At 42.5% G+C, this 26,888-nt stretch overlaps 1 protein-coding gene across 5 annotated transcripts in view; it reads left to right on the top strand.

Annotated features, from left to right (window-relative positions):
* The window catches only part of LOC106603277 (seizure protein 6), a 260,472-nt gene that overhangs the window by 86,480 nt on the left and 147,104 nt on the right, over positions 1–26,888 (top strand). For all 5 annotated transcript variants that reach the window (XM_014196718.3, XM_014196715.3, XM_014196719.3 and 2 more), the window contains exon 2: positions 24,791–25,585. In XM_014196718.3, the coding sequence (XP_014052193.2) occupies positions 24,791–25,585 (795 nt within the window). The remainder of the gene's footprint in view (positions 1–24,790; positions 25,586–26,888) is intronic.

The raw sequence follows: 26,888 nt of genomic DNA, 5'->3' as shown, positions 1-26,888 counted from the left end.
ACATAACCGGATAGCAACCTCTGTCCAGTGAAGTCCACAAAGCATATTGCATGTACAGTAACAGACAGTTACATGACCTACAGCATGGTCAAGCAAGTTAATGTTTCCGCCACTAAACAACTATTGATTTAGAACCACAGAGAGTTACCGCAAGTTACAAAGCTGCCTCCACTATTCCAACATCATCAACTCTCATCTGCTTAGTCTAATACAGTGACAATTTAGAGATACCAAAAACAATTTTGTCCAATCAATGTAAACTAAATATGATGTGGCTGTCCATGGTTCTGATTTCTGTGTGTGTGTGCGCATGTGTGTGTGTGTGTGTGTGTGTGTGCGTGGGTGTGCACGTTCGTGCAAGTAGAAAAACTTGTTGACTCACCCTACCTGTAGAGAAACGCCAATGCCATCCTCCTCTCTTCCATGTTGACAAAACGATCTATCACTCTGTCATACAGTGCACGCTTAATTTTTTGCTGTCCTAGGCTACCTGGCTAAAATGCTTGCTCGCTAACCTAACTTCCATTCATGGGCAATGTTAGCTAGTTAGCATTAGGCTTCTACATCTAGCTATGTATTGAACTTGCATCCTCTCAGGCCAGGGGCACAACAATGTATGAATTAATGGTTGGATCAGAATCGCCGTTATTATAATTTGCCAGTACAGAGAATTATGTAAAACCACAAGTCCAGATCCCTATCCCCATCCATTTCTAATTTAGGAAAGGGCCAATTTTAGCTAGATAGCCTCTGGAGGACAACAACACAACGAGATGCAACAATTCAAGTTTTTCTGTCAACGACGTATGCCCTCAATGGGATTTGATAGGAGTGATGCCAAAATTCAAGCTGGCTTCCCTTGACACTTTTTTTGGTGCGCCAAGACCATTCACAGTTGAGCTTGCTCAGTTTACCTCAACACTGATTGCCATTTTTTGTAATGCTTTTTTTAATCAAGGGAGGCCAAATGCCTAATGGCTTCCCTTGCCTTCAATGCTACAGGCGGCAACAATGTCATACTCGTTTGGACGAGACAGCATCAGATAGATGGCCTACACGTAGAGACAGAGGGGGGCTGTTTCACTCGGATGCTTTCTCCTGTGGGATACATTCAGCCTCTTGCGAATTTAAGGAAAACTATGAAACACAGAGAGACGAAAGATATATATATATATATTTCCTATTGGTACATTTTTTGGGAAGCCTGAGTTCCCTTGGCATCCATGAATACACACCACTGTCCCTGCATTGTGCACACTTTGGGGTTTTTCTCTTCTGATGTGGACTAAAGAAAGTCCCAGTTTCATCAGAGGAAGTTTCATCAGAGGAAGTTTCATCAGCTGAATTCACCTCTGTAAGCACAGATGATTAGTGCTGACAGCAGAGGACAATAAGGCAATCATGTCAGTCTGTTTAGTGTAACTTTAAATGGCACATAATGCTTACTTTTTGAGTGGGTGGGCACATGTGGGATGTAGTGAGATTATTGGTTGGTATTGAAATGCCAAACATTACATGTCCTAGTTCTACACATATACAAAGCACAAGGTGCACAATGTGCAGTACCATTACCTATGCTCCCTCCACAGGTGGTTGGTGGCACCTTAATTGGGGAGGATTGGCACATTCCATTCTCTCCGTTCCAGCCATTATTATGAGCCGTCCTCCCCTCAGCAGCCTCCACTGCTCTGCTCTTACTTACACTGTGCAAGGTTATGCTTGCCCAAGATACTGTACAGTATGTCTTTGGTGGGCCACACTAAGGTAAAGGAGAGCATAATATGGAGGATTGCAGGTGTATTGAAACAAACTGCACCTGGCAAGTCTCATTATAAAATGACTGGCTGTTGTGGGGAAATTGAGTGGTGTGAACTGCTCTCCTGAATGTTGTGGTGTGTTATGGCATCTGAAGCACTGTAATTATACATCAAGGCTAATCAGAGTGCTGTAACTGATTGTATAACACTGTTTGTTTATCCTACAGTGATGTCAGATCCCAGCGGGGAGACGTTACAGGAAGGTGGCTGTTGTGACTGGAGCGTGTCTGTGTGGTCTCAATTAGGATTACAAACACAAACAAACAGGTTCAGGTGTTGAATGTAATTTCCCCTGCATGTTTATTAGCTACATGATGATATGGGGTGAGGGTGGGTCAGAGCTGGTCTTTCATGAGTATACCTGCAGAGTTTAAAGGGTTTTGAAGAACTCCCCAGAGTCTCAGTGCAGTTTGGCAGGAGGAAACAGGAGGGGAACAGAACAGAACAGTGGAGATCTGAGAGTTGGTAAATAAAAAGAGAGAGGCTTGCCCTTTCAGAGCTCTGTGTGTTGTGTGTGTGTGTGTAGTACTTGACCTTGCAATAACGTTCCTCTAGATGTCTTGACATTTCTATCGTGAAGCAGGAAAAAGGGCAGCAGATCATCTTTATTATTTCTCAGGAAGTGATCTCTGCTCCCTGCTGTGTGGCGAGAGACCAAACCACATATCATTTACTGGATGCAGCCAGCCTGCCTCGCCGCTTCCCTGCCTGACACTCACCTGCTGCTTCGCTTTGTTGATTTGCTGATTTTTGTGTGTGTGTGTGTGTGTGTGTGTGTGTGTGTGTGTGTGTGTGTGTGTGTGTGTGTGTGTGTGTGTGTGTGTGTGTGTGTGTGTGTGTGAACATTCAGGGGATAGTTTCCTGCCTCAGTCAGTCTGGGGTGGGCACAAGGAAATGTCCTTCTAGTAACCTCTACATTATCCCCCCAGAGGCCTTCATACATATTGATTGTAACATAACCAATGCAGGTTTAGACCCCAGGGGCTCTAGTGGTCAGACTTGGATGAATGCCGCCTAATCTTTTGCAGCTGTCATTAGTGTGTGTGTGTGTGTCTGTGTGTCTGTGTGTAAAATCTGTTTTGTACAGTGTTAAAGCTGTATGCTCTCTAAACGCAGAGGAGTTGAAAATGTCTCTGATTCTACAGAGATAAAGACCCATTGTATCGCCGACATTGTATTCAATCAATCATTGTCTTACCATTCAGATTACTTCCAGCAAATTTGCTGCAAAAGACCCACACAAAATGTCAATGGTGGGATTGCCTCTGTGCTTTACAACAAGGATAGATTGGCCCTGAAATTGTATTTGTTTGGAAAATTGAAGGACTGTTCAGGGAAAATCTATAAGCCCCGCTGATGATCGGCATGCAATTTTGAAGACAGATTTCAGTCTAGGCCAGAGTGAAACAGATAGTTTTGCAAAGTTTAACTAATGCAGTTTTCTTGCTCTTGAATCTCTTTTGGAGACACTCATCTACCTGTCTCCATTTGACCTTTCAATCACAATGCCAGCTGTAGTTATATTGTGTGGCAGGCATTGCTCATATCAATGACTGGCATGCATTCAAAAGCTAGATAAAGTGTTGTTATTCAACAGCTATCCTTGGTGTCAATGTGGAATTTATACAATGATTTAATCGAAACCCAACGTTAATACCTGACTGCAACAAACTGTTTACCTAAGCTTTCTATTTGCTCTATTACCCTTTACATTATTGTCTGCAGAGACATTTGATTAACCTGATTGGATGAATCGCGTGTTTGTTTAATGTCGCTCACACAAGTAGCGAACCCTCTGTGTGATAGGGTCAGTCGGCAACAGCACACTGCTGATGGTTTCCTCAGGCATTCTACTGGATTCTGTATCTGTATCTGCCTTTGCATATAATGTCTAATTTGTTATAGTTGCCATTAATAACTACTGTATGCAGGGGCAGACTGGGACCAGAAATCAGCTCTGGCATTTCTAACACACTGGCCCATTTCTGGCCCATGACATCCCCACAACGGCCCATTTTATTCCTTGAGGTCCCCATTATTAGCCAGATCATTTTCATTTTGAGCAAAAAAACAACAACAAGCTAGACAGGCCCACTAGGCAAAAAATTGACCAGACCATCTGGCATTTTCCCGAAATGCCAGATGTCCAGTCTGCCCCTGACAGTATGTCAGCAATATCAGCAGAATGAACAGCATTCCACTAAAACCTTACTTCTCTTGTTTCAAAACCTTCCATGCTGAACCACTTGAATCTTCACTTTATTTTTCATTTACTTGTTCTCCCTCTGACTCTCTCCCTCTTGCTCCACTTCTCCTTCTCTAGATCTTCCCGAGCTAGCCAGGCTTGAAATCCAATTTTGTTACAGTTCTATAGTGAAAAATCCTAATAAGCTAACATGATTCTTTTCATTACACAGAAGCCAATAGAAAATAACACTGTATTGTTGTATGTCTGTGATGCTAACAGATGTAGTTAGTGCAGTGGTAGGAGTCTGGGTGACTGTCTAAATGGATCTTCACAGCCAAAGCTTGTTTAAGGTACAGAACACTTTCTTTCTGAGAGTCTGTTCATTATCCAGACTCTGTTCTTACCATCTGCAGGTGCTTCAAATGAATTGTTTTGTTGATTTTCTCTAGCTTGCAGTACATGTAATATACAGCCCTTGGTAAGTTTATATTAAGTACCTCTCACACCATCAGGCAGCTCTCTGCTTCTTGCAGCTAGTAGAAGTCCAACACAAAGATACAGTATCTACCATATTCACAGATAGTGCACAACAACATCAATAGTGCACATTCCACCAACAAAACCAGCAGATGTTTTTGCACTGGGCGACCAGGGTTCTACATGCATTCTATATGTGTAAGCTCTTACTTATGCCGGGCGTACACTACACGACTTTCAAAATCCTAACATTGATGAGCATCTTATATTTAAAAATTATTTTGTCTTGCCAACGTATTGGTGCGCACACTAAACAATGTGGCACAGACAAGGGTCACACACTACAAGACTATTCACTTGCTCGTGAGGATTCTCGAAACCACTCTATCTCGCGATAACAAAAACGAAACGTGACTTTGTTTGTCACAAGACGAGACAGACAGTGCCAAACAAAGATTCAGCTTGACAGTGAACAACAGCTGGTCGCACTTGTTGTGTGTGCACGGATTTGCCAGCCAGCTCTTCTGTTGGAAGCCATTTTGTTTTCCTTTTTTTGGGCTACGCTAGCTAGGTTACCTCACATGATCTGATTGGCTATTGCTGATCAATGTTCTCGAACATTGTTGTTACACATTTCACGCTACAAGAGCATTGCAGATTTTGTGCCGATTAAAATTAAACATTTGAAAATACCGGGACGTCTGGGACGGCTCAAAGACGGGATCAGGAGCCCTCAGATTGCGTCTCTGACCCGCTCATACTAAACAAGTGTCGGTGACGGCCACGCGCTCCCGAGTAGGCAAATCTTAAAAGCGTAACCTCTAAAAATAGAGTAGTGTACGCCCGTCTTTGTTCTAGCACACTACATGGTATTGGGGAGACGTAGAAATAGAGAGGTTAGAGCAGAGCTCCTGCAGTGCTATCTCAGCATGGAGAGGCCGAGGATAAAGCACTTCGATCCTATTATTTTGATTATTACATTTACTGAAGACAGCTGTTTGTAAATGTACTTAAGCTGCACTTCTACAGACACAGCAATTCCAACATAATTTAATAAGATGGTCTCACTCTGACTTATGAAATGTAGTGCTATCGTCAGAATACACCATTCATTTATATAGTGGCTATGTGGTAGTTTCATTTATTTTCTCATTGCTTTCACTTTGAAAGATTGATATCTGCTTTCTCTGGGTTCATATGACAGTATGACAGGCAAAAATATTTGATATCCAAGCATTGAGAGAAGAGTTCTATTCTGATGATGATCAGAGAAATCTGAAACTTGCCTTTGAACAATACTTAATTGGCAGGTCACTACATTTCTGTCAGGGCCACAACCTCTACTAAACACGAGAATGACAGTGGAAATGCAGTTGGATACACAGGAATCATTCCAGACTCATAACAAGATGCTGCCTGACACATAAATATTGGAATAGTATGAATTTTTAGCGGGCAGGGCAAACATTTATTTGAGCTATAGTGAGGAGCAGCAGCAGGCAATCTATTGGCCGTGGACAGGAGGCAGCGGGAGGGAAGGATGGGCTCTTGATCTCTCATAAATCTGCCAGCCACTCTCTTCCCACAGGCCTCAATATTTCTTCATTAAACTGGACTGGACTCTGTCAGGACCCAATTTGTGCCCAAGACCCAAGCTCTGGATGCTAACTGTAGCATTGTCACCAGCAAAGGGAGTCATGCTATACTGTACACATACACACACACACACACACACACACACACACACACACACACACACACACACACACACACACACACACACACACACACACACACACACACACACACACACACACACACACACACACACATCAATGTACACATACACATTACACATACACGCAAACACCACACAATTGTGGTCAGTTGCTATTTCGTTTTCATCAACGGCAACTTATTCTCTGGCAGTAAATGAACCACTCCAGAGCACTATGGTATTAAGCTCTGGTCACCCCCTAATTGGCCCAAGCTCCCATTAAACACTATGTACATTAGCCGGAAATACATGGAATGCCTTGTGATAGGCCAGACACCTGCCACAGGGTTATCCCTATGGTATTCTACTTCCCGGTGGAGCTCAGCTGTTTTATCTAGACCTGTGCATCCATCAGTGTCAACTCTAATATTGGGTTTCCCCCTGCACCCAATAGGCACCTAATGTTTTTGTTTACGCCGTTTATGTTTTCAGACTTGTGTACTCACAGGCCCTCGCCTGGTGTTGCTCTCTGACATCCTCCTGCCAAACTGCATGAAAGCAATTTCAGTGTTACATGCACCCAGCCTATTAAAATGCCTCAGCATGATGACATGCGTCTGCAGCTTTGCTCTCTCACTCCCCCCGGTGGACTGGGATCTGACTTCAGACCAGCAGACAAGGAAAATAGTCTTAAAATCCAGTTTTCCACCATATTCTGCTCTGTCCCAAAGTCTAATCCCCCACACTATACTTCACACTCAGATCTCCTGGTGTTATGTGGTGAAATATAAATCCATGATGCACCACAGAAACAGAAAGTGGTGAATTCCTCTTCAGTATTTCAGAGTGATGAGGATTGCACACAAGGATAGGTATTGGCTGAGGACTGGCCATGTTGACTGCTAACTAGGAGGCCTCATGCTGTCTGCCTGTTCCTCTCTGTCTGCCAACTCTGCCAGATCCCCTATGAAGACTCGCTGCCAAACACACACCACCATGTCCTGCAGGTAGCCGACTGGAATGGGTGGGCCGGGCTGGAGGGATGGACCATTTTCTCAGTGTGGAAAGTTAACCATTTTTACGCTGCTGCTATCTATGCATAGTCACTTTACCTCTTCCTACATGCACATATGACCTTAATTACCTCGACTAACCGGTGCCCCTGCACATTGACTCTGTACTGGAACCCCCTGTATATAGTCTCGCTACTCTTATTTTATTGTTGCTCCTTAATTATTTGTTATATTTATTTTCTTTTTTCTTCTTCTTAAAACTGCATTGTTGGATAAGGGCTTGTAAGTATGTATTCCACTGTAAGGTCTACACCTGTTGTATTCGGCCCATGTGGACAAATAACATTTGATTTGATTTCAAAAGCTGGGCATGGCTGGCCTGGTATTGCTGTGTATGGGTGAACAGCCCAGCCAGACAGGCCTGGTCACAGTGAGTTTAATGAGCTTTATGAGGCAGTCTCTGTCCTTTCCTCTCACTGGGCAACGTTGCTTCCATGTCATTTCAACCCCAAAAATCGATGTGATGACATTGAGTCAACGTGGAAAACTACTTGATTTTGCAAAAATGTCATCAACGTAAGGGCATTGTATTTTTTTCACCCAACTTTTAACCTAGATGACGTGGTGAAATGTTTTGTTGATTTCACATTGAATTCACGCTAGATGACATCTCAACCAAATGTAAATCAGAACTAGACGTTGAGCTGACGTCTGTGCCCAGTGGGCTGTCTGTCTGTCTATTGTAGGAGAACTGTACTGGGCAGCTGGCGCTACACTGTGCTACATCTGATCCAGCTGGGAGATGGAGAGATAAGAAAACCAGGGTTCTGTGAGAGAGGGGGAGATAGGGTGAGATAGGGCGATAGAGGGAGGTAGTTGGATGGTGTGATTCAGGCCCTGGTGTCAGAGTGCTGATGAGAGATGTGCAGGAAGTGCGACACATGAAGCATATCTGATCTGCTCCAGTAGCCCATCTGGGGGCCTCCGGCAAAGAGCTGCCCTCCAGACAAGGCCATTTATCCCACAGCCAGAGCAGCCCAGCCTGGCTCTGTTGCTGACATGCACGCACACACATACACACACGCATACACACATAAAAAAAATAAACACACACACACACACACGGCGAGAGATTGGACGTTTTTTCCCATTTACCTAGATTATTACACAGTGTGGCTGACATGTTCAATGGGACGAAATAAACAAATCCAGTTTATTTTCAGTTTATTTCCGTCCTTAGTGTGATTGTCACCTCCTTCGTGTCACTTTTTTCTCAGAATAATGATTATGGCAAATGTACAGTTAATGGTGTGGGAATAGCAACAATCCCAAGCTGTCTCACTCATTCTCTCATTCTCTCTCCACCTCTTATCCTACTTTCTCCCCTCTCCTTATCTGGTTCATTGGCCACACTTACGACAGGCGTAAAGAGTATAGGGAGAGTGCTTGTAGCGTTCATATTGCCCTCATTTTGGTGGATGAGAGAGCATAAATTTGATCTGGATAACTCTTCCCTCAGTGAAGCGGGAGGGAGCGGGAGCCATTGAAGCTAATGACAGTACTTTATTCCCCATCACTCTGTTGGCTCCCCCCTGGCTGTCCTGCCCTGCCTTAGGCCCTGGGCTGATTACACAGGCAGATTGATGCCTGTCATCAGTTCCCTGGGAATTGGAAAAGGATTCTACTCTTGACGCTCTCTGTGACAAGTTAATGATTGAACTAGTAGTCTGGTCCCGTGTGGCTCAGTTGGTAGAGTATGGTGTTTGCAATGCCATGGATGTGGGTTCATTGCCACAGGGGACCAGTGAGAAAAAAAAGTATGCATATGTGTGTCTGCTAAATTATTAAAATGTAAATGTTATATTGTCTCTAAACCCATAGAACCTGCAGTCAGCTACACTAACCTTCATCTTGGAGTGTTTCAAACACCATAAGGGCAATGGTAGATTTGGTCAGTTGGATTGAGGAGTAGATTTATTCTTAGCAGGGATTGGTTCTTGCCGTTGCTTTTCATCTGTCCTGATTGAATGGTCATAGCCATTGAGATCAGTGGAGGAGAGGGAGAGAGGGAGGAGAGAGAGGAGACAGTGAAATTAGTCAGGGAGCTAGAGGAGGTCTTTCTGTCAGATGAGAGGGCGATGCTCCATCTGTATTCACACAGTACTCTCCATCCTCTGTTCTCCCCATTCCTCGCTTTGTGTGTGTGTGTGCGTGCGTGCGCATACTACTGTATTTGTCATTAGAATGTACAGTACATGCTTTCATCACAAAGAATAAGACACAGACCCCAGAGGTGAACCCAGCAGAAGAAGCTTACTGGAGTGTCTTATGTACTGTAATTTACATACTCTATCATATGTAGGGTTGCGATAAATTCCCTGGTTTTCCAGAAATCCCGGTGTGCGGATCCAGGAATCAGCAGGGAATAAGAAAGATATCAGGAAACCTCCAACCAGGATTTCTGGCAACCCTAATCATATTTATGATAGATCAACGTTATCACCGTACACAGAACCAGGCCGCACATACTTTTTATTTTATTTTGTTATATTAGATTAATTGGAATTTATTGAGCTATTTGATACTGATACTGTCACCTGTGCATTTTCCATTTTATAACAGGGTTGGGGTGAATTCCATTTAAATTCCAGCCAATTCAGGAAGTACACTGAAATTCCAATCCCAATTCTCTTCATTGGTTTTCAATTATGAATTGACTGCATTTGAAAGGGAATTGACCCCAACCCTGTTATAAAATGGAAAATGCACAGCTGATGCTTTCTGTCAGTTCTCATTATTCAGTACCTCAGACAAATTATAAAGGTTAGCGAAGTATATATTATTATATATTATTGATATATATATATTATTGAACAAACGCCCTTTCTGTTTTCTGACAGCAAACTTCCAAGATGAGCTACCCATAGCCCATTCATTGGCATGCTTTGCTTTTCTGTCAGGACACAACATATTTTTGCAATTAATAATTGTTTAGTCAGTGGAGGTACACCAGTCATCTCTTAGGATTCCTATGGGTTTCACTTTTGACTCCCTCTTCTTGGGTTGATGTCTGTTTAGGGTTAGTCCATCTCCATCACAGTAGCTACATTACTCTAACACACTGTACAGCTGTCATGCTAATGGTGGTGCTCCGTGCCTCTGCCTTGGTTCCGCTCCAGCTAAAGGTTGTGTCTGATGAGCTTATTGGAGCCATTGAGCAACAGTTTGTTCAAAGCCTGTCTGAAGGACGGTGGCTCGATGAGCTGGAACACAGATAGAAGCCATAATAAATTAAAATAAAAGTTTTGGTTCCCCTTAATGAAGCCAAAGGGCAGATGGAGGGTGTCTGGATGAAAGGGGAGGGCAGGTGTTTCAACTCCATGAACTGTTATCCTTTCCACTCTAAGGCTGTTGCCTGCTGGAGCTTTTGAAGGGAATTCTTGCTTTTCACATAAGGGTATGTCAAAGCCATGGATCCACAACCAACACATGTTTACTTTTCTAAAGGCAATTACTGTCTGAGGGAAGAGACAGGAGATTTTCTTTGTTAAAGATTACACTTTTCTTTCCGCGTGGGCTTTTCATTCTTTCGTTTTCTATTATTTTATAGAATCCGAATTATTTTATAGAATCCGCCAAACAAATGTTTCCACTTGCAGTACTACGCTTATTTTTCACTTCTCCATGCTTTCATTCTTCTTCATTCTTTCCGTATCACCCTGTCCCACCTGCACCATATCCTCACCAACAGAAGGCAGGCATCTCCTCAGAACAGAGCCATATACACAGTGGGGTCCAAAATGTATTGACACCATTGATAAAGATGAGCAATAATGACTGTATAAAATACATCATTCAAATAATGAAAGTATATGATTTTATGCTAATAAAATATATGTTGTTTAAAAAGTTATAAGACATGCTAACCTCTCACCTTTACCAATAACAGTGGAGGTTAGCATGTCTTGGGGTATGATCTTTGACCCTCTAAATTTCTCACTCTTCGTTATTCACGATTCATTCTTGATTATCCGTAATCATGGTAGCATCCACATTAAATTACAAGTGTTTAGAAACATACTCTATTCTTCTTTACAATAAAAGTAACTCTAAAATGACACAATACATTATTTACCATTCATTTCAATTGCGTACACAAAAATAATCTGAAACACAACCAAAACAAACTGCAAATGCCTCCAACAAGTCTGTAGAGTCAGAAGCTTGATGTAGTCATTGTATGCCATGTTAGCACCTTTATTCTCAAAATGTTGCTGATGTAACAATACTAGAGCACCTCCAACAATTCCCTATGAAATGACCCGCTGTAAAGAAGTAAAACAGAGCACCGAAATGAACAGACGTTTTTATGGTTTAGCATTCGGGATAATGTTAATACAAGTCTGTACAGTGTTGTAGTGTCAAAAAACTGCATATCTGCTTTCACTGGACATCTTCATAGGCTTTGAAAACCATCAGAAACAAACAGCACAACGCGGAAGCGTCAATTATCACTTAGCAAAAGACTATGAAGGAGGAAGTTGCACTCTCGAAATGTTGAGAAAGAAACCGCATTGGCACAACTCTCAATTCAGAGCAATCTGAAAGCATTCAGTCTCCTTCACTTTTTCCACATTTTGTTACATTACAGCCTTATTCTAAAATGTTTCTAATAGTTTTTTTCATGCTCATCAATCTACACACAATACTCCATAATGACAAAGCAAAAACATGTTTTTTTAAAATTTTGTAAATGTATTAAATATTAAAAACTGAAATGTTCCATTTACAAAGTATTCAAATCAAATCAAATCAAATTGTATTAGTCACATGCGCTGAATACAACAGGTGTAGACCTTACAGTGAAATGCTTACTTATGAGCCCCCTAACTAAAATACGAATAAGAAATAAAAAGTAACAAGTAATTAAAGATCAGCAGTAAAATAACAATAGCGAGACTATACACAGGGGGTACCGGTACAGAGTCAATGTGCGGTGGCACCGGTTAGTCGAGGTAATTGAGGTAATATGTACATGTAGGTAGAGTTATTAAAGTGACTATACATAGATGATAACAACAGAGAGTAGAAGCGGTGTAAAAGAGTGTAGGGGGCAATGCAAATAGTCTGGGTAGCCATTTGATTAGATGTTCAGGAGTCTTATGGCTTGGGGTTAGAAGCTTTTTAGAAGCCTCTTGGAACTAGACCTGGTGCTCCGGTACCGGTTTCCGTGAGGTAGCAGAGAGAACAGTTTAAGGCTAGGGTGGCTGGAGTCTTTGACAATTTTTAGGGCATTCCTCAGACACCGCCTGGCATAGAGGTCCTGGATGGCAGGAAGCTTGGCCCCAGTGATATACTGGGCCCTACGCACTACCCTCTGTAGTGCCTTGCAGTCGGAGGCCGAGCAGTTGCCATACCAGTCAGGATGCTCTCGATGGTGCAGCTGTAGAACCTTTGATCTGAGGACCCATGCCAAATCCTTTCAGTATCCTGAGGGGGAATAGGTTTTGTCATGCCATCTTCACAACTGTCTTGGTGTGCTTGGACCATGTTAGTTTGTTGGTGATGTGGACACCAAGGAACTTGAAGCTCTCAACCTGCTCCAGTACAGCCCCGTCGATGAGAATGGGGGCGTGCTCGGTCCTCTTTTTCCTGTTGTTCACAATCATCTCCTTTGTCAAGGATGATTCAGACCCTTTACTCAGTACTTTGTTGAAGCAAATAAATATTCCCACTGTTCGATCGGGTTCAAGTCCGGGCTCTGGGTTGGCTACTCAAGGATATTCAGAGACTTGTCCCGAAGCCATTTCTGCATTGTCTTTGCTGTGTGCTTATGGTCGTTGTCCTGTCTGAGGTCCTGAGCACTCTGGAGCTGGTTTTAATAAAGGATCTCTCTGTACTTTGCTCTGTTCATCTTTCCCCTCGGTCCTGATTAGTCTCCCAGTCCGTGCAGCTGACAAACATTGCCACACCATGATGCTGCCACCACCATGCTTCACCATAGGGGTGGTGCCAGGTTTCCTCCAGACGTGACGCTTGGCATTCAGGCCAAAGAGTTTAATCTTGGTTTCATCAGATCAGAGAATCTTGTTTCTCATGCTCTGAAAATCTTTAGGTGCCTTTTGGAAAACTCCAAGTGGGCTGTCATGTGCCTTTTACTGAGGAGTGGCGTCCGTCTGGCCACTCTACCATAAAGGTCTGATTGGTGGAGGACTGCAGAGATGGTTTTCCTTCTGGAAGGTTCTCCCATCTCCACAGAGGAACTCTGGAGCTCTGTCAGAGTGACCATCAGGTTCTTGGTCGGGTTCTTGGTCGCCTCCCTGACCAAGGCCCTTCTCCCACGTTTGACACTTGGTGGTTCCAAACTTCTTCCAATTAAGAATGATGGAGGCCACTGTGTTCTTAGAGACTTTCAATGCTGCAGAAATGTTTTGGTACCCTTCCCCAGATCTGTGCATTGGCACAATCCTGTCTCGGATCTTTACGGACAATTCCTTCGACCTCATGGATTGGTTTTTGCTCTGACATGCACTGTCAAGTGTGGGATCTTATATAGACAGGTGTGTGCCTTTCCAAATCATGTCCAATGAATTGAATTTGCCACAGGTGGACTTCAATCAAGTTGTAGAAACATCTGAAGGATAATCAATTTTGAGTCTCATAGTAAAGGGTCTGAATACTTATGTAAATAAGGTATCTGTTTTTTGTTTTTATTACATTTGCAAACATTTCTCAAAACCTCTTTTCACTTTGTCATTATGGGGTGTTGTGTGTAGATTGATGAGGAAAAACATTTATTTAATCAATTTTAGAAAAAGGCTTTAACGTAACAAAATGTGGTTAAAGTGAAGGGAACTGAATACTTTCCGAATGCACGGTATATTACTCTGCCTCAGACCATTGCTCATTCTGACTCATAATGATCCAGGTCCCTAGCTACAACAGTCTGGCCAGCCCAGTCATTTAAATGAGTTCACTATGCATCCAATCCATCTGCAAGACCTCCTAAGGAGGGGATGAGAAAAGCCTGTCACGTAGAGCCGTCTTGTGATGGCAACAATGTAACTTTAGACAAGAGGAATGCCACTATAGATTTTTTTTTGTCTAGTGCCTCTCTAGAATAATAAGGAAATGAAGGCCTGGATATTAGAGGATTGGTGCCAATCAGCAGCTTCCCTGGAGCCTGTCCCGTTCTGCCTGATTAGCTCTCTCTCTCTCTCTCTCTCTCTCTCTCTCTCTCTCTCTCTCTCTCTCTCTCTCTCTCTCTCTCTCTCTCTCTCTCTCTCTCTCTCTCTCTCTCTCTCTCTCTCTCTCTCTCTCTCTCTCTCTCTCATATATATATATATATGCCGTACAGGGGAGAAATCCCTGTGATTTTTCACTCTTTGTCTTGACGTAAAAAAAGAAATACATGGAATGTACACAATGTACTGTACAGGATTTCAGTGCTAAGCAGAGGTTTCTTCCAATCAGAATGTCACCCAACATTTCCTTTGGCTGAGAGGGTTGAAAGGAATTGTTAAGAGATTCCCTCAGTGGGATCAGATAGAGTAAGACATAAATTCAGGTATTACGCTGCAGAGCTGCTCTACAATTTCTCTGATTGCCTCAATTGATTTTTTGTTCTCACCTTAACCACCTCTCTTTAACAATCTCTCTGTCTGTGGCTGAAGAAGAGTTCTTCTAGTGAAGCATTGTATTTTTCTTTGCCTCATTCTATCCTATCCTGGCTATGTGGTGTTTAGCACCCAATCCAAAGTTCTTGCAACCAGTCTATGGTGAGACAATCAGTGATTTTCTCTCTGCCAGTCAAATGCAGTCAGTGCCAGAAAGTCTCTAAGCAGAGCACAGCCAAGAAGAATCCAATAAAAGAAAATACTGCCTGGATTAGATTTTTTTAAAGAGGAACAAAAACAATCCTTAATTGCTTTGCTATTCTGCAGTCTTATTCAGGTCAGGATTTTAAATCTGCTGTCGTCAGGTTGACTGTCTGCCGCATCCTAACAAATAGATCCAGGCTATTGCTGTGGAATAGCAATCCTAGATATTTTAAATGAGGTCTCCGAGGCTTGACATTTCCTTCATCGCTTAGCGCTCTCTGTGTCAGATCTCCACTGCCCCTGTGTAGCCCTTTCCCACACTATTACTTTGTTGAGGATGCAGACGTGGAACCCTCATAAGCTGTTTAGTTGAAACAGTCATTTTGAGTTTGTTTACTTAGCTATAGTTTAGCTTTTACATTATGCCAAGCCTGATGATACACTGGAGAAACAGACTTCTGTCTCCACTCTCTGTACAGAGTCATTCTCCTCTTTTCACACCCTCTCAAGTCTCATCACTCATTGTCCTGTAAGCCTTGGTGTATTGTTCTTGACTGATCCCTGTATCTATGGGTAAAGCCAGTCATTGCCCAATCACACAGTCCCAGAATGGGCATGTCTGTCAGGATCACATCTATTTGACAGTGAAGCAGCACTCTGTCAGCCTCCCACTCCTGTCTCCCGTCTCTCTCAGGGACACTTAGATTAGTCGGCATATTACATTTACGCCTGATTGGTAAAGTCTTTCAACCACTCAAAGTCCTTGAATACTCCATCCCTCAAAAATAACAATCCCTGAACTTTTAATAGGTTTGTTCAACAGAATGTGTAGATCTGGGAAAAATGTTCACTGCAAGTTCACAGTTTAGGTTCACTGTACCATATGCGTATGTGTGTTTCTGCATGTCCCTCCACCTGCTCAGCCAATGACTAGGCTGAAGGATGGAAGGTGCTTCAGAAGGGGAAAGCATCCTATCTCCTCTGAGCAATAGCTTCAGCATATACAGTATGGACCCTTTACATTGGTCATTATGCAGATGATAGGAGGTGACCTTCACTATCACCACAGGAGGACACAGCTAAACAGGGCATAGAGAATGGAAGTATTGAGCCATGCTCTCTTAAACTAGACCCTCCGCCATGAACCACTACTCACATGCACCAATTGCAAAGAGAGAAGCCACCGAGAGGTTCCTTAGTATGTGTGTCATTTTAATGTTTGTTTCACACTTTTGCATGTCTGCTCTGATACTGGTTTGAGAGTGGATTGAGATCATTGAAAGCTAAGTATGGTATGAAACCAGTGGAGGCTGCTGAGTGGAGAATGGCTCATAATAATGGCTGGTATGGAGTAAATGGAATGGTATCAAAAACATATCATTCCATTCACTCCACTCCATCCATTACACCATTATACCCATTACTATGAGCCGTCCTCCCCTCAGCAGCCTCCACTGCATGAAACAACTATTTTAAACATCCCATCAAGTTATATTTCCTAACACTCTTGAATAGCATCAATTAGCCTAGCAGACTCTGAGTGTAAAATCACCATGGTGATGTTTCCTGCCTGTCCTCACTGGGTAATGGTTCCCTGAACATTGATCCGCTATTGATCTGAGCATGAGAAACCCTAGTTTAACCTGAGGCTCAACTCCCACTCTCCACTCTCACTAAATATTCCCACTGAAGAGCAGGAGCTGTACGGTCACTGACCAACTTCCATGTTCCTTCTGTTCATACAGAGAGGGAGAAATAGAGAGCGAGAGAGAGTGAGAGATAGAGAAAGAAAGAGAGGAGGAGAAAGAGAGCGAGATGAATAGTTGAAGAGATTTGAAGAAGTATATAGTCTTTCACGGCTATGCTCTGATCATTAGCTACATGACAATCCAGTTCGGAAAGGGAGATGATTATGGAAAAACAAAATAATGAATGCCTCTCACATAGTTTTCAGAAGTCAGCTTGCGAACGTATATATATTCCTTTAGTGACTTCCTTTACATTTCTCAAGGCTTCCGTCAATACATTTTTTTGGGGGCAATCATGTGTCTTGGGTTGGAGGAGGCAGGCTCGTGTACAGTCAGACTTTATGAAGATCTCCCTTTACATCTTTTATTCTCTCTAGTTTGTGCGAGATGTCAAATGTGTTTAGTTTGCTTTTAAGAGCAGCTTGGGCTGCTCCTGTTGTGACAGAATAAGGCTACAAGGAAATGTTTCCCACTCCTAACCCAGAACATCAAAATACCTTTGAATTGCTTCTGTCACCCAGGAAGATTAATGGCTGATGTTGAGTCTGTCAGTAAAATGTAACGCTATGTGTCAGCTCTCTGTCAGCCAGAGAGAGGCTTTGTAAAGAAATTGTTTACTCTGCCTCTTGAATGGTGCGATCAAACTTTTTTATTATGGCACACACCATGGCAGCAGTAAAAGCACTCTGTATCTCTGCTTTAGCAAATGCTACATTGACTTATATGCCTTCTGTCTGGGACTGATGGGGGACGCAGTGCTGCTGCAAATGCTGTGACCATTCAGATTTTCAGAGCTAATGTTGATTCCATTTCCCATTTGGAGTGTATGAATATGTGTTTCTTGGTATGGGAGTCATTTCAGGATCAATAGAAACAAAGGGAGATTGCAAGTGAGAACATCTGGCCTCGGGGCAGAAATAATTAAGCATCTATTCGTTATGCATTGAAATCAACCAACCTCATGATCAATACTGCCAAAATGACTTTGCAATTTGTGGAAAACACGAGCATAACAATTGAATGGCGCGTTAATAATGAATCTGTAACTCAAGACATTTTGGGACAGACAGAGAGTTAGCAAAGAGACAGAGATGAAAAGAGAATGGTTGTTTACTCTAAACTGTCACCACATCATTCCGATGATACTAGACTCCATTTGGACATATTTGTAGACATAACATAAGTGCTATATTCCAGCTCATTGCCTTGAGCCCATCCAAACTAGTTTATAAACGTAATACTGTTGCCCAATTTCACCAGCTATGTCAAATGCATTGAATTTTCGAAAAAATCTAGTCTTCAATACAACAGTACCTGCTGTATTTCACTTGCACAGTGCAATATTATATACAGTTGAAGTCGGACGTTTACATACATCTAAGCCAAATACATTTAAACTCAGTTTTTTCACAATTCCTGACATTTAATCCTGGTAAAAATTGATCACCACTTTATTTTAAGAATGTGAAATGTCAGAATAATAGTAGAGAGAAGGATTTATTTCAGCTTTTATTTCTTTCATCGCATTCCCAGTGGGTCAGAAGTTTACATACACTCAATTAGTATTTGGTAGCATTGCCTTTACATTGTTTAACTTGGGTCAAACGTTTCGGGTAGCCTTCAACAAGATTCCCACAATAAGTTGGGTGAATTTTGGCCCATTCCTCCTGGCAGAGCTGGTGTAACTGAGTCAGGTTTGTAGGCCTCCTTGCTCGCACAAACTTTTTCAGTTCTGCTCACAAATGTTATATAGGATTGAGGTCAGGGCTTTGTGATGGCCACTCCAAAACCTTGACTTTGTTGTCCTTAAGCCATTTTGCCACGAAGTATCCTTGAGGTCATTGTCCATTTGGAAGACCCATTTGCGACCAAGTTTTAACTTCCTGACTGATGTGTTGAGATGTTGCTTCAATATATCCACATCATTTTTCTTTCTCATGATGCCATCTATTTTGTGAAGTGCCCCTGTCCTTCCTGCAGCAAAGCACCCCACAACATGATGCTGTCACCCCATTGATTCACGGTTGGGATGGTGTTCTTCGGCTTGTAAGCCTCCCCCTTTTCCCTTCAAACATAACGATGGTCATTATTGCCAAACAGTTCTATTTTTGTTTCATCGGACCAGAGGACATTTCTCCAAAAAGTACGATCTTTGTCCCCATGTGCAGTTGCAAACCGTAGTCTGGTTTTTTTATGGCGGTTTTGGAGCAGTGGCTTCTTCCTTGCTGAGCGGCCTTTCAGGTTATGTCGATATAGGACTCGTTTTACTGTGGATATAGATACTTTTGTAGCTGTTTCCTCCAGCATCTTCACAAGGTCCTTTGCTGTTGTTCTGGAATTGATTTGCACTTTTCGCACCAAAGTACGTTCATCTCTAGGAGACAGAACGCGTCTCCTTCCTGAGCGGTATGATGGCTGCGTGGCCCCATGGTGTTTATACTTGCGTACTTTGTTTGTACAGATGAACGTGGTACGTTCAGGCGTTTGTAAATTGCTCCCAAGGATGAACCAGACTTGTAGAGGTCTACAATTTTTTTCGGAGGTCTTTGCTGATTTCTTTTGATTTTTCCATGATGTCTGGCAAGGAGGCACTGAGTTTGAAGGTAGGCCTTGAAATACATCCACAGGTGCACCTCCAATTGACTGACATTATGTCAATTAGCCTATCAGAAGCTTCTAAAGCCATGACATCATTTTCTGGAATTTTCCAAGCTGTTTAAAGGCACAGTCAACTTAGTGTATGTAAACTTCTGACCCACTGGAATTGTGATACAGTGAATTATAAGTGAAATAATCTGTCTGTAAACAATCGTTGGAAAAATGACTTGTGTCATGCACAAAGTAGATGTCCTAACCGACTTGCCAAAACTATAGTTTGTTAACAATAAATTTGTGGAGTGGTTGAAAAACGAGTTTTAATGACTCCAACCTAAGTGTATGTAAACTTCTGACTTCAACTGTATATCCTCTCATCACAGATTCATGCTTTTGAACTTCCAGGTTGTGTGGCTAAAATTCACTCCACTAGAGAGGAAAAGGGAAAGGGGGATACCTAGTCAGTTGTACAACTGAATGCATTCAACTGAAACGTGTCTTCCGCATTTTACACAACCCCTCTGAATCAGAGAGGTGCGGGTAGCTGCCTTAATTGACATCCACGTCTTTGATGCACGGGGAACAGTGGATTAACTGCCTTGCTCGGTGGCTTAATGACCGATTTTTACCTTGTAGCCTGGCGGGTAGGAGCGTTGTGAGGTAACCGAAAGGTTGCTGGATCGAATCCCAGCGATTTTTCCTTTCTTTCAGTATTTTCAGCTCTGTGGCTTACACTGCCTCTTTGTGTGCCGTAGCTTCAAGCACCCCCCACTCTGAGATATCTCACTCATTTTCTGTCTATGTCAACGACACCCTTTCATCTCTCCCCATGTGAAGTGTGCTTGCAGCTCTCCCGCCTCGTTAAAACAAACTGTCACCCACAGAGCGCAAGCTAATTAAGGTGTCAAAACAGTCTCCAGATTCATGTGTGTTTGCACACGGACACACATAGTAGTTCAGGCCATCATTCAGCATCGGGAGATGGCTAAATGATACAGTTCAATATGTACCATGGAATTCCCTTTTGGAATTTTTGGGGGAAGGCAATGATATCCATAGAGCATCAATGGTTTTGTTCAGTGTGTCTTAATTGCCTTGGTGAAACGATTCATTCTCACCATTTCGCTTGCTCATGCTCTAAGTCACAGTTCTTAATAGAGTGATCCATTCTAAGAAATGGGAAAAGAAAGGAGAATGAAAAGGTGAAGATAGAGATGATTGGAGAGATGTACCAGGGAAAGAGAGAAAAGAGGAGATGATATGAGGGAGAGGGTGTCAACCTGTGAAAGAGCGTGAGGTGGAAAATAGATCGAAATCGACTGTGGTAACTGTCCCTGGGCAGCCATGCAGGCCCTGGGCTTGATGGCTGGTGTACATTCTCCTGTGGTTGGTCTGCTTGCCACAGAGCCATCTCTGCCTGTATTTACTCTGATTCATAGACCAGGCTTCCCTCCAGCACTAAACACAACCAGTTCAGAGGGGAGTTGTGCCCAGATGTCACCCAGCGGCTAGATAATGCAGCATGTGTTTGTGACATGAAGTAGAGATGGTGTGTCCTGGACAGCTGAGAACAGTCAGAGAAGAGCTGGGAGATGTAGGGTGAATGGCTTTGTTTGATCTATTTTAGTCTACTGTAGCCCAATATACACAGTAGTTACTGTAACTACAGGATAATGCATACAATATGAATGAATGATGTGTCTTATCTATTTCTGTAACAACTAATTCATGCAGGCAGCAAACCAAAACACAGCCAACAGTTCAACCTGGGTTCAGTTTTCTCTGCTATAAGTTACAGTTGTGTTCAACTGGCAAGCTGGAGTCTGCTTGAGGGCACACAGCTCAAGTAGAGCATTGTGTTTCTTATGACTGAACTATTTTGTGAGAAGTGTTGTTTTTGATCGTTTGATCGGTTTTGCTGGTCTGTAAAAGTCACATTTTTTACATTTCACCCCGTTGGATTTGTAAAGCATTTGTTTATCCTAGTGCTACTGACGTGGAGTAAACATGTTTGTGGTTAATTTCTTCCTTACCTCACCTGGTGTCAGTCTCTGTGCTGGTAACTCCAACTGACTAAAAAAAGGTGGTACAGATGTTGTCTCTCACCAGTACCAGGAGGATTGGATCCCCTGGATCTCTGTATTTTTCCTTCTGAAAAATATCAAAGCAAAGTCATTTCTAAAAGATCTAAAACTGTGAGTCAACATCTCCATTTGAAAGGCTTCAGACAGTCCTGCTCACAAAAAGGTGTGCAAACATCTTCGTTTGACTCCTCACTGTCAACCCTAAAACTACCATTCAGCCACAGGGAGAGTTAGCATAATCCATAATACTTAGCGTCTAAAGAGTGTGTAGTAACACCTAGCATCAGTGCACAGTGTCAAGAGGCAAATTCGATTACAATGGCAGATAGGTCTCTGGAGGGAAGCTCAGGTCTGTTTAGGAATTGAATTGCACTCTGTGAAATTGTGATCATTATTATCGACCGAAATCGGATTCTCCTTAGTCATGGCGTGATTATTTCTAACAACAGCGTGGATTCAACATTGCCAATCAAATCTTGGAGGGCGCATAAAGCATCCGCTTACATGGCTTTGCCTCAAACTATTTTAATTAGGAAAGCATCTAAAGTTGAGAGGTGTGAAGAGTTTCTCTTTTATTTTCTGAGAGGATAGTGACATTGAGAAGTTTGAGATAAATGTCAGACTTACAGTACATGTGTAGCCTAGCAGTTACAAAACTGTGAACCATCATTTGACATTCATCTTGGGATAAATTTAGACATTAGACATTTCATAATCACAAACTTACTCACTTACTCATTCATCCTACTCAATAGTTGTATCTCTCTATTTGTGACCGACCGGCTCGATTCGGTCTTATGTAGCAACATTTGAAATTGTATTTTTTTCCGTTGGATAAAAGCAGAGACTCAGAGCTTGAATGTTTTGGTACCTACTGGAGAGCACTTCTTTGTCTACACCCATTCAGCATCATTCACACCCTCTTAAGCCTTAGCCCCACCCATCTCTTTAAGGATTCACATGTGATGCCATGTGCTAAACAGATTGAGTACGGGAGTGTACTAAACAACCAATGATTTCATCCGTTTAAAAAATAATTTAGTATAGGTGAATCTAGCAAACCAGGCAATTTTCTAAACAATGTTTTGGTTAGTTTCTAGCTTGTTAGCTAGCTAGCATGAAGTTAGCTGGCTAGCCAGTTCAAATAATGATCATATCATAATGCTGACATCATCTTAATTTTAGCTAATTTGTATTCATTATTACAGAAAAATAAACTCACAACAAGATCATTATTTTCAAGTTAATGGCGAGCTAATTACAGAAAACAGCTTACGGCTGTGAGTGTGATGAAATAAAAGCAGGGCATTCTACTGGAGAAATGTAGAACTTGGACATTGTCTCGTTGGCCTAACGTCATATCCTGATTTGACTTTGGTGCAGGTCATGTTGTTCTTCACATTCCTGTCTCTGGTAAACACACACTACTGTATATCAAATAAAATATTTTGTTTAGACATGTAGGTAGGTAGCTAGCTAGCTAAACAATAAACCATAATCCCAACTCATAATGCTAAAGCTAACCAACTAGGTCCAATGTTAAATAGCTAGCTAACATTAGGCTATAACTAGCAAAGCAAATGGCTGGTTCCTGTCTTTTTCCATCGCTAAACCAACTAAGCTCGTAATTAAACAATTTATTTGTATTTACAGATGGCATACAAGTTTGTTATTAAGGCAAATAAAGTTGACATGTTCCAGATGGCATTACTGCCAAAAAACGCATTTTGATAAAAAACTATGTTTTTGTTCAAATGCCTCTCCTGTGAAGTAGTGACGCGCGACATGCACCTAGTTTCCTGAAACTAGTCACATTTGTCCACGCAGCACAACCATAAGTGTTGAAACTGTCAAGGACAATTAGTATATAAAATCCCAGCAGCATATCCTACTCTTTACGACAGATAAGTCAGTATTACATCATAGAGCTTTTGTAAGTCCTTTATTTCCATTTCACTGAGGTCCTACTCTGATAAAGGACAAGAGAAGTAGCCGTTATCACTGCTGTACCATATCAATCTCTTCACACTGCCTGTTGTTTTGGCAGTTGTGTCTGGGGTTTTGGAGACAATTACAGTACCTAGATAACACACTTTTCTCCATTTTCAAAGTGGTTTTCCACTACAAGGATTCTGTGTTTTCTATGCTTTATCATGGTTTACTTCTTTCTCTGGCATGTGGTTAAGGAGTGTGGGTCAAGGGATTGTGTGTGTGTGTGCCAGTGTGCATGCATATGCACACTAGGGGTAATCTACATTCTGAAAGTCATGCCATCCTTCAGCTAGAGTCTGTCCTTTAGAAAACTTGTGTCTTTTAATCTTTTATCTCAGAAGTCAGACGAATATTTACATTTTCTTGATGAAATTCTCCTTTCAGTTCTTTCCCTCGCTCTGGCTGTGATTGCAGAGCTTGTCTGCGATAATGAACACTCATGCTGACTTACTGCAGGCTTCACAGTGAGGACTGTCATTATTAATCTGTCACAGAACTTTTTAAAGGCATTCCCTATACTAATGGAGATAAATGTAGAAGAGATGAAAGACGATCGTGTTGTTGCTCTTTATTAACCCTGAGAGACGTCCTCTGGTGTGTCTTTTGACACTTAAGCCATCATTCCAGCAAAATAGACCCACTTTCAAAAGCACCGTTCATTTCCGACTGTACTTCTTGAGTGCAAATATATTTAACACTGTGGTTTTGGATTCTTATAGAAATACTGTATCAGAGCAATTTGGAGCTATCATTATCATCCCTCCCCTTTTTGAATTTAGCACCCATTCCCTGGGGCTTCCTGATTGCATCTTAACCGCTGCAGGTGGGAATAATTACTCTCTATGGCTCAGCCATTATTATATTTGGTAATCATGAGACATTCAGAGCAAAATCTTTACTTTGGCTAATTGGAAAAAGGAGGAATAAAGGTATTCAAATGAATCATCAAAGGGTTATCATGAGGGTTTTTTCCTGAAGGGCCTTTTCTAAGGGCTTCTTGTGGCAATTTGTCTACAGTAGTAGTTAGTTAATCAGGGTGGTTATTGTTCCACTTTACTCACTAGCCACTGCACGTAACCTTCTATGTAACAAGATATCGACTCATAATGCTCCTTACAGCCTGGTAAATGGGGGTCCCTTACCCTAGACTAAACCCTAGACTAACAGATTTTGCAATTACAACAGAGCCATAGATGTATCCAATGTAGATTTTTTTTTTACTTTAAAGAAAAAATATGTTTTCTATGCAATGTAATATTTAGGAATCATGTTCTCTGGTATTATATTTCTCTTCTAGTATGCTCTAATACCTCCATGTTGTTGGTGTGTTTCTCTCCAGTGTCTTCTCTAGAGAATGGAAATGTTGGGGGCCAGAGGAGAGTCGAAGCAGACAGCAGAGCCTTCACACACTCGTCCACACAGGACACAGAGAGTGAGATCCACCATTTTACCACAGCATCATCCATGAACGTCCCCAACCACCGGCCTGTCTTCAGAGGCTTCGCCCTACATGAACTCCTGCTCACTAAAGATTTCCAGGGGGACCAGCAGTTTTTCACAGACCATGGAGACGTGGCAGGACATCCCACAATGCCCGGCTCTGTAACTGCCTTTGAGGCGGGGGACGCCTCAACTCGCCTGGTGCCACATGAGGATGCCCCTGCCTTCTCTGACATCGCCACTACTGCCACGGTGGCTGCCACAACCCCCCTCACCATCTCTGCTTCCACAGACCCTGGGCTACTGGTGAGCATGGCTCAGAATAACAAGTTCGCCAAGGACAAGGCCAGGGAGGCAGAGAAGATGGCAGTGACCACAGACTCCCTGACCACCCCTGTAGTGGCAACCACTGCCCCTACAGTCAGTGGCCGCAGCCCCAATGCCCCCCCCTTCCTGAATGGAAGCGCCAATGGTCAGGTGGAAGTTATCATGGAAACCACCCTGCCCCCCCCTGTCCTGACCACCTCAGTGAGGGTGGAGAAAGGTGAGTCAGAGGAACCAGGGGTAAAGAACAAAACAGGCCCTGGCATCCAGCTCACCAAACTGACCGCCGTATCCACAGGAGAGGTGGATGAGGGAATGACCACCACAACCATCATCACAACCACCACCATCACCACCATGCAGACACCAGGTAACTTCTGTTTCTATTGGTCTCATACACATACAGTATAGAGTGAAGTAGAAGTATGTAAATCCAATTACATCCAATTGGCAACTGCTGCTTTTCTGTAATGGCCTAATGCAATGGCTTTAGAGTAGCAGCTTTAATGCAGGCATCGTCAACTATCAACATTAAAAAATTTACTCGGGGGCTGTCCAATTCGAGGTGTTGTAGAAAAATGCACCCCCTTCCCCAATGTTACAAATATTTTCACATGACCTTGAAGCATTAGGTTCTAGGCACGCGAGGAAAAGCCACTAGGATCGGAGAGGAGGCAGAGCGTGTGTTAAACTTTCCTGAATAACCGGGCCTGCTGGGAGCATACAATATGTGGCCACATTATTATAGGATGACTTGGGAGAATGATGATCTGCAACAGACAGCACATCTCAGTATCAAAACTTAAAATATATCCAGACTGGCCTGCAACTTTGCCTTTCTAGACCTAATAAACTGCCAAGAGTATACCCACAACTAATCCAAATTGAATTAAATGATCAAATCAATGGGCTTTTGCACCGTTATTGAAATTACATTTTCAGTGCAGTTTACAGCCTAGAGTAGAACTTTCATTACATTGTGGTGTTGTAGAATAGTCTAGGTAGTAGAATAGTCTAGGTAGGATAATTGTATTGTCCCCCTCTCTTGCGTGTTTCATGTCTTCACTGTTCTCTTATGTGCAATGATGTACCTGGCCTCTCCACTTACATTGAAAGTTGGTGCAGCTTTGAATGATTTTATGTGTGGTATGATGCTAGTTAGCCTATTGCAGATCTGGAAAAACAATCCATCTACCACTATTGTCATTATGAATGTTGGATAGAGGGCAGGATAGACAGTTAGACTAGTAGACTATATTGACTTGTGGTATAGTAAAAGTTAACACCCAGAAATGCGTAGTGCAGAAGTACCAAAACACCTTGATATAGGGGAGGCACATGCAAGCTGATGAAAAAATTTGGCTAGGATGGAAGACATTATATAGTAAAACCTGCAAAAGGGTGAATGTAAACCAGGGGGAAAATGTACTTCTGTAAGACCTGACGCTGGAAATGAGAAGCAGGTACAGGGAGTGAACATTTAATTATCTACAGACATGGGACAGGACAGGAATAGCGTCAGAACAGGGAGAACAAAGCAGGAGCAGGCGTGACAGTACCCCCTCTCTAGGGGCGCCATCCGGCGTCACTCCTGGGTGGGCCTGACGGGCCGGCCGAGGCATGGGCGCTGGACAAGCCGGTTGAGGGTGTAGAAGCCTGACGAACCAGCAGAG

This window comes from Salmo salar, chromosome 04, assembly GCF_965601325.2.
Source record: "Salmo salar chromosome 04, fSalSal1, whole genome shotgun sequence".
Taxonomy (NCBI): domain Eukaryota; kingdom Metazoa; phylum Chordata; class Actinopteri; order Salmoniformes; family Salmonidae; genus Salmo; species Salmo salar.
The sequence above is the reverse complement of the archived record's forward strand: the minus strand, read 5'-3'. Positions and strand labels throughout refer to the sequence as shown.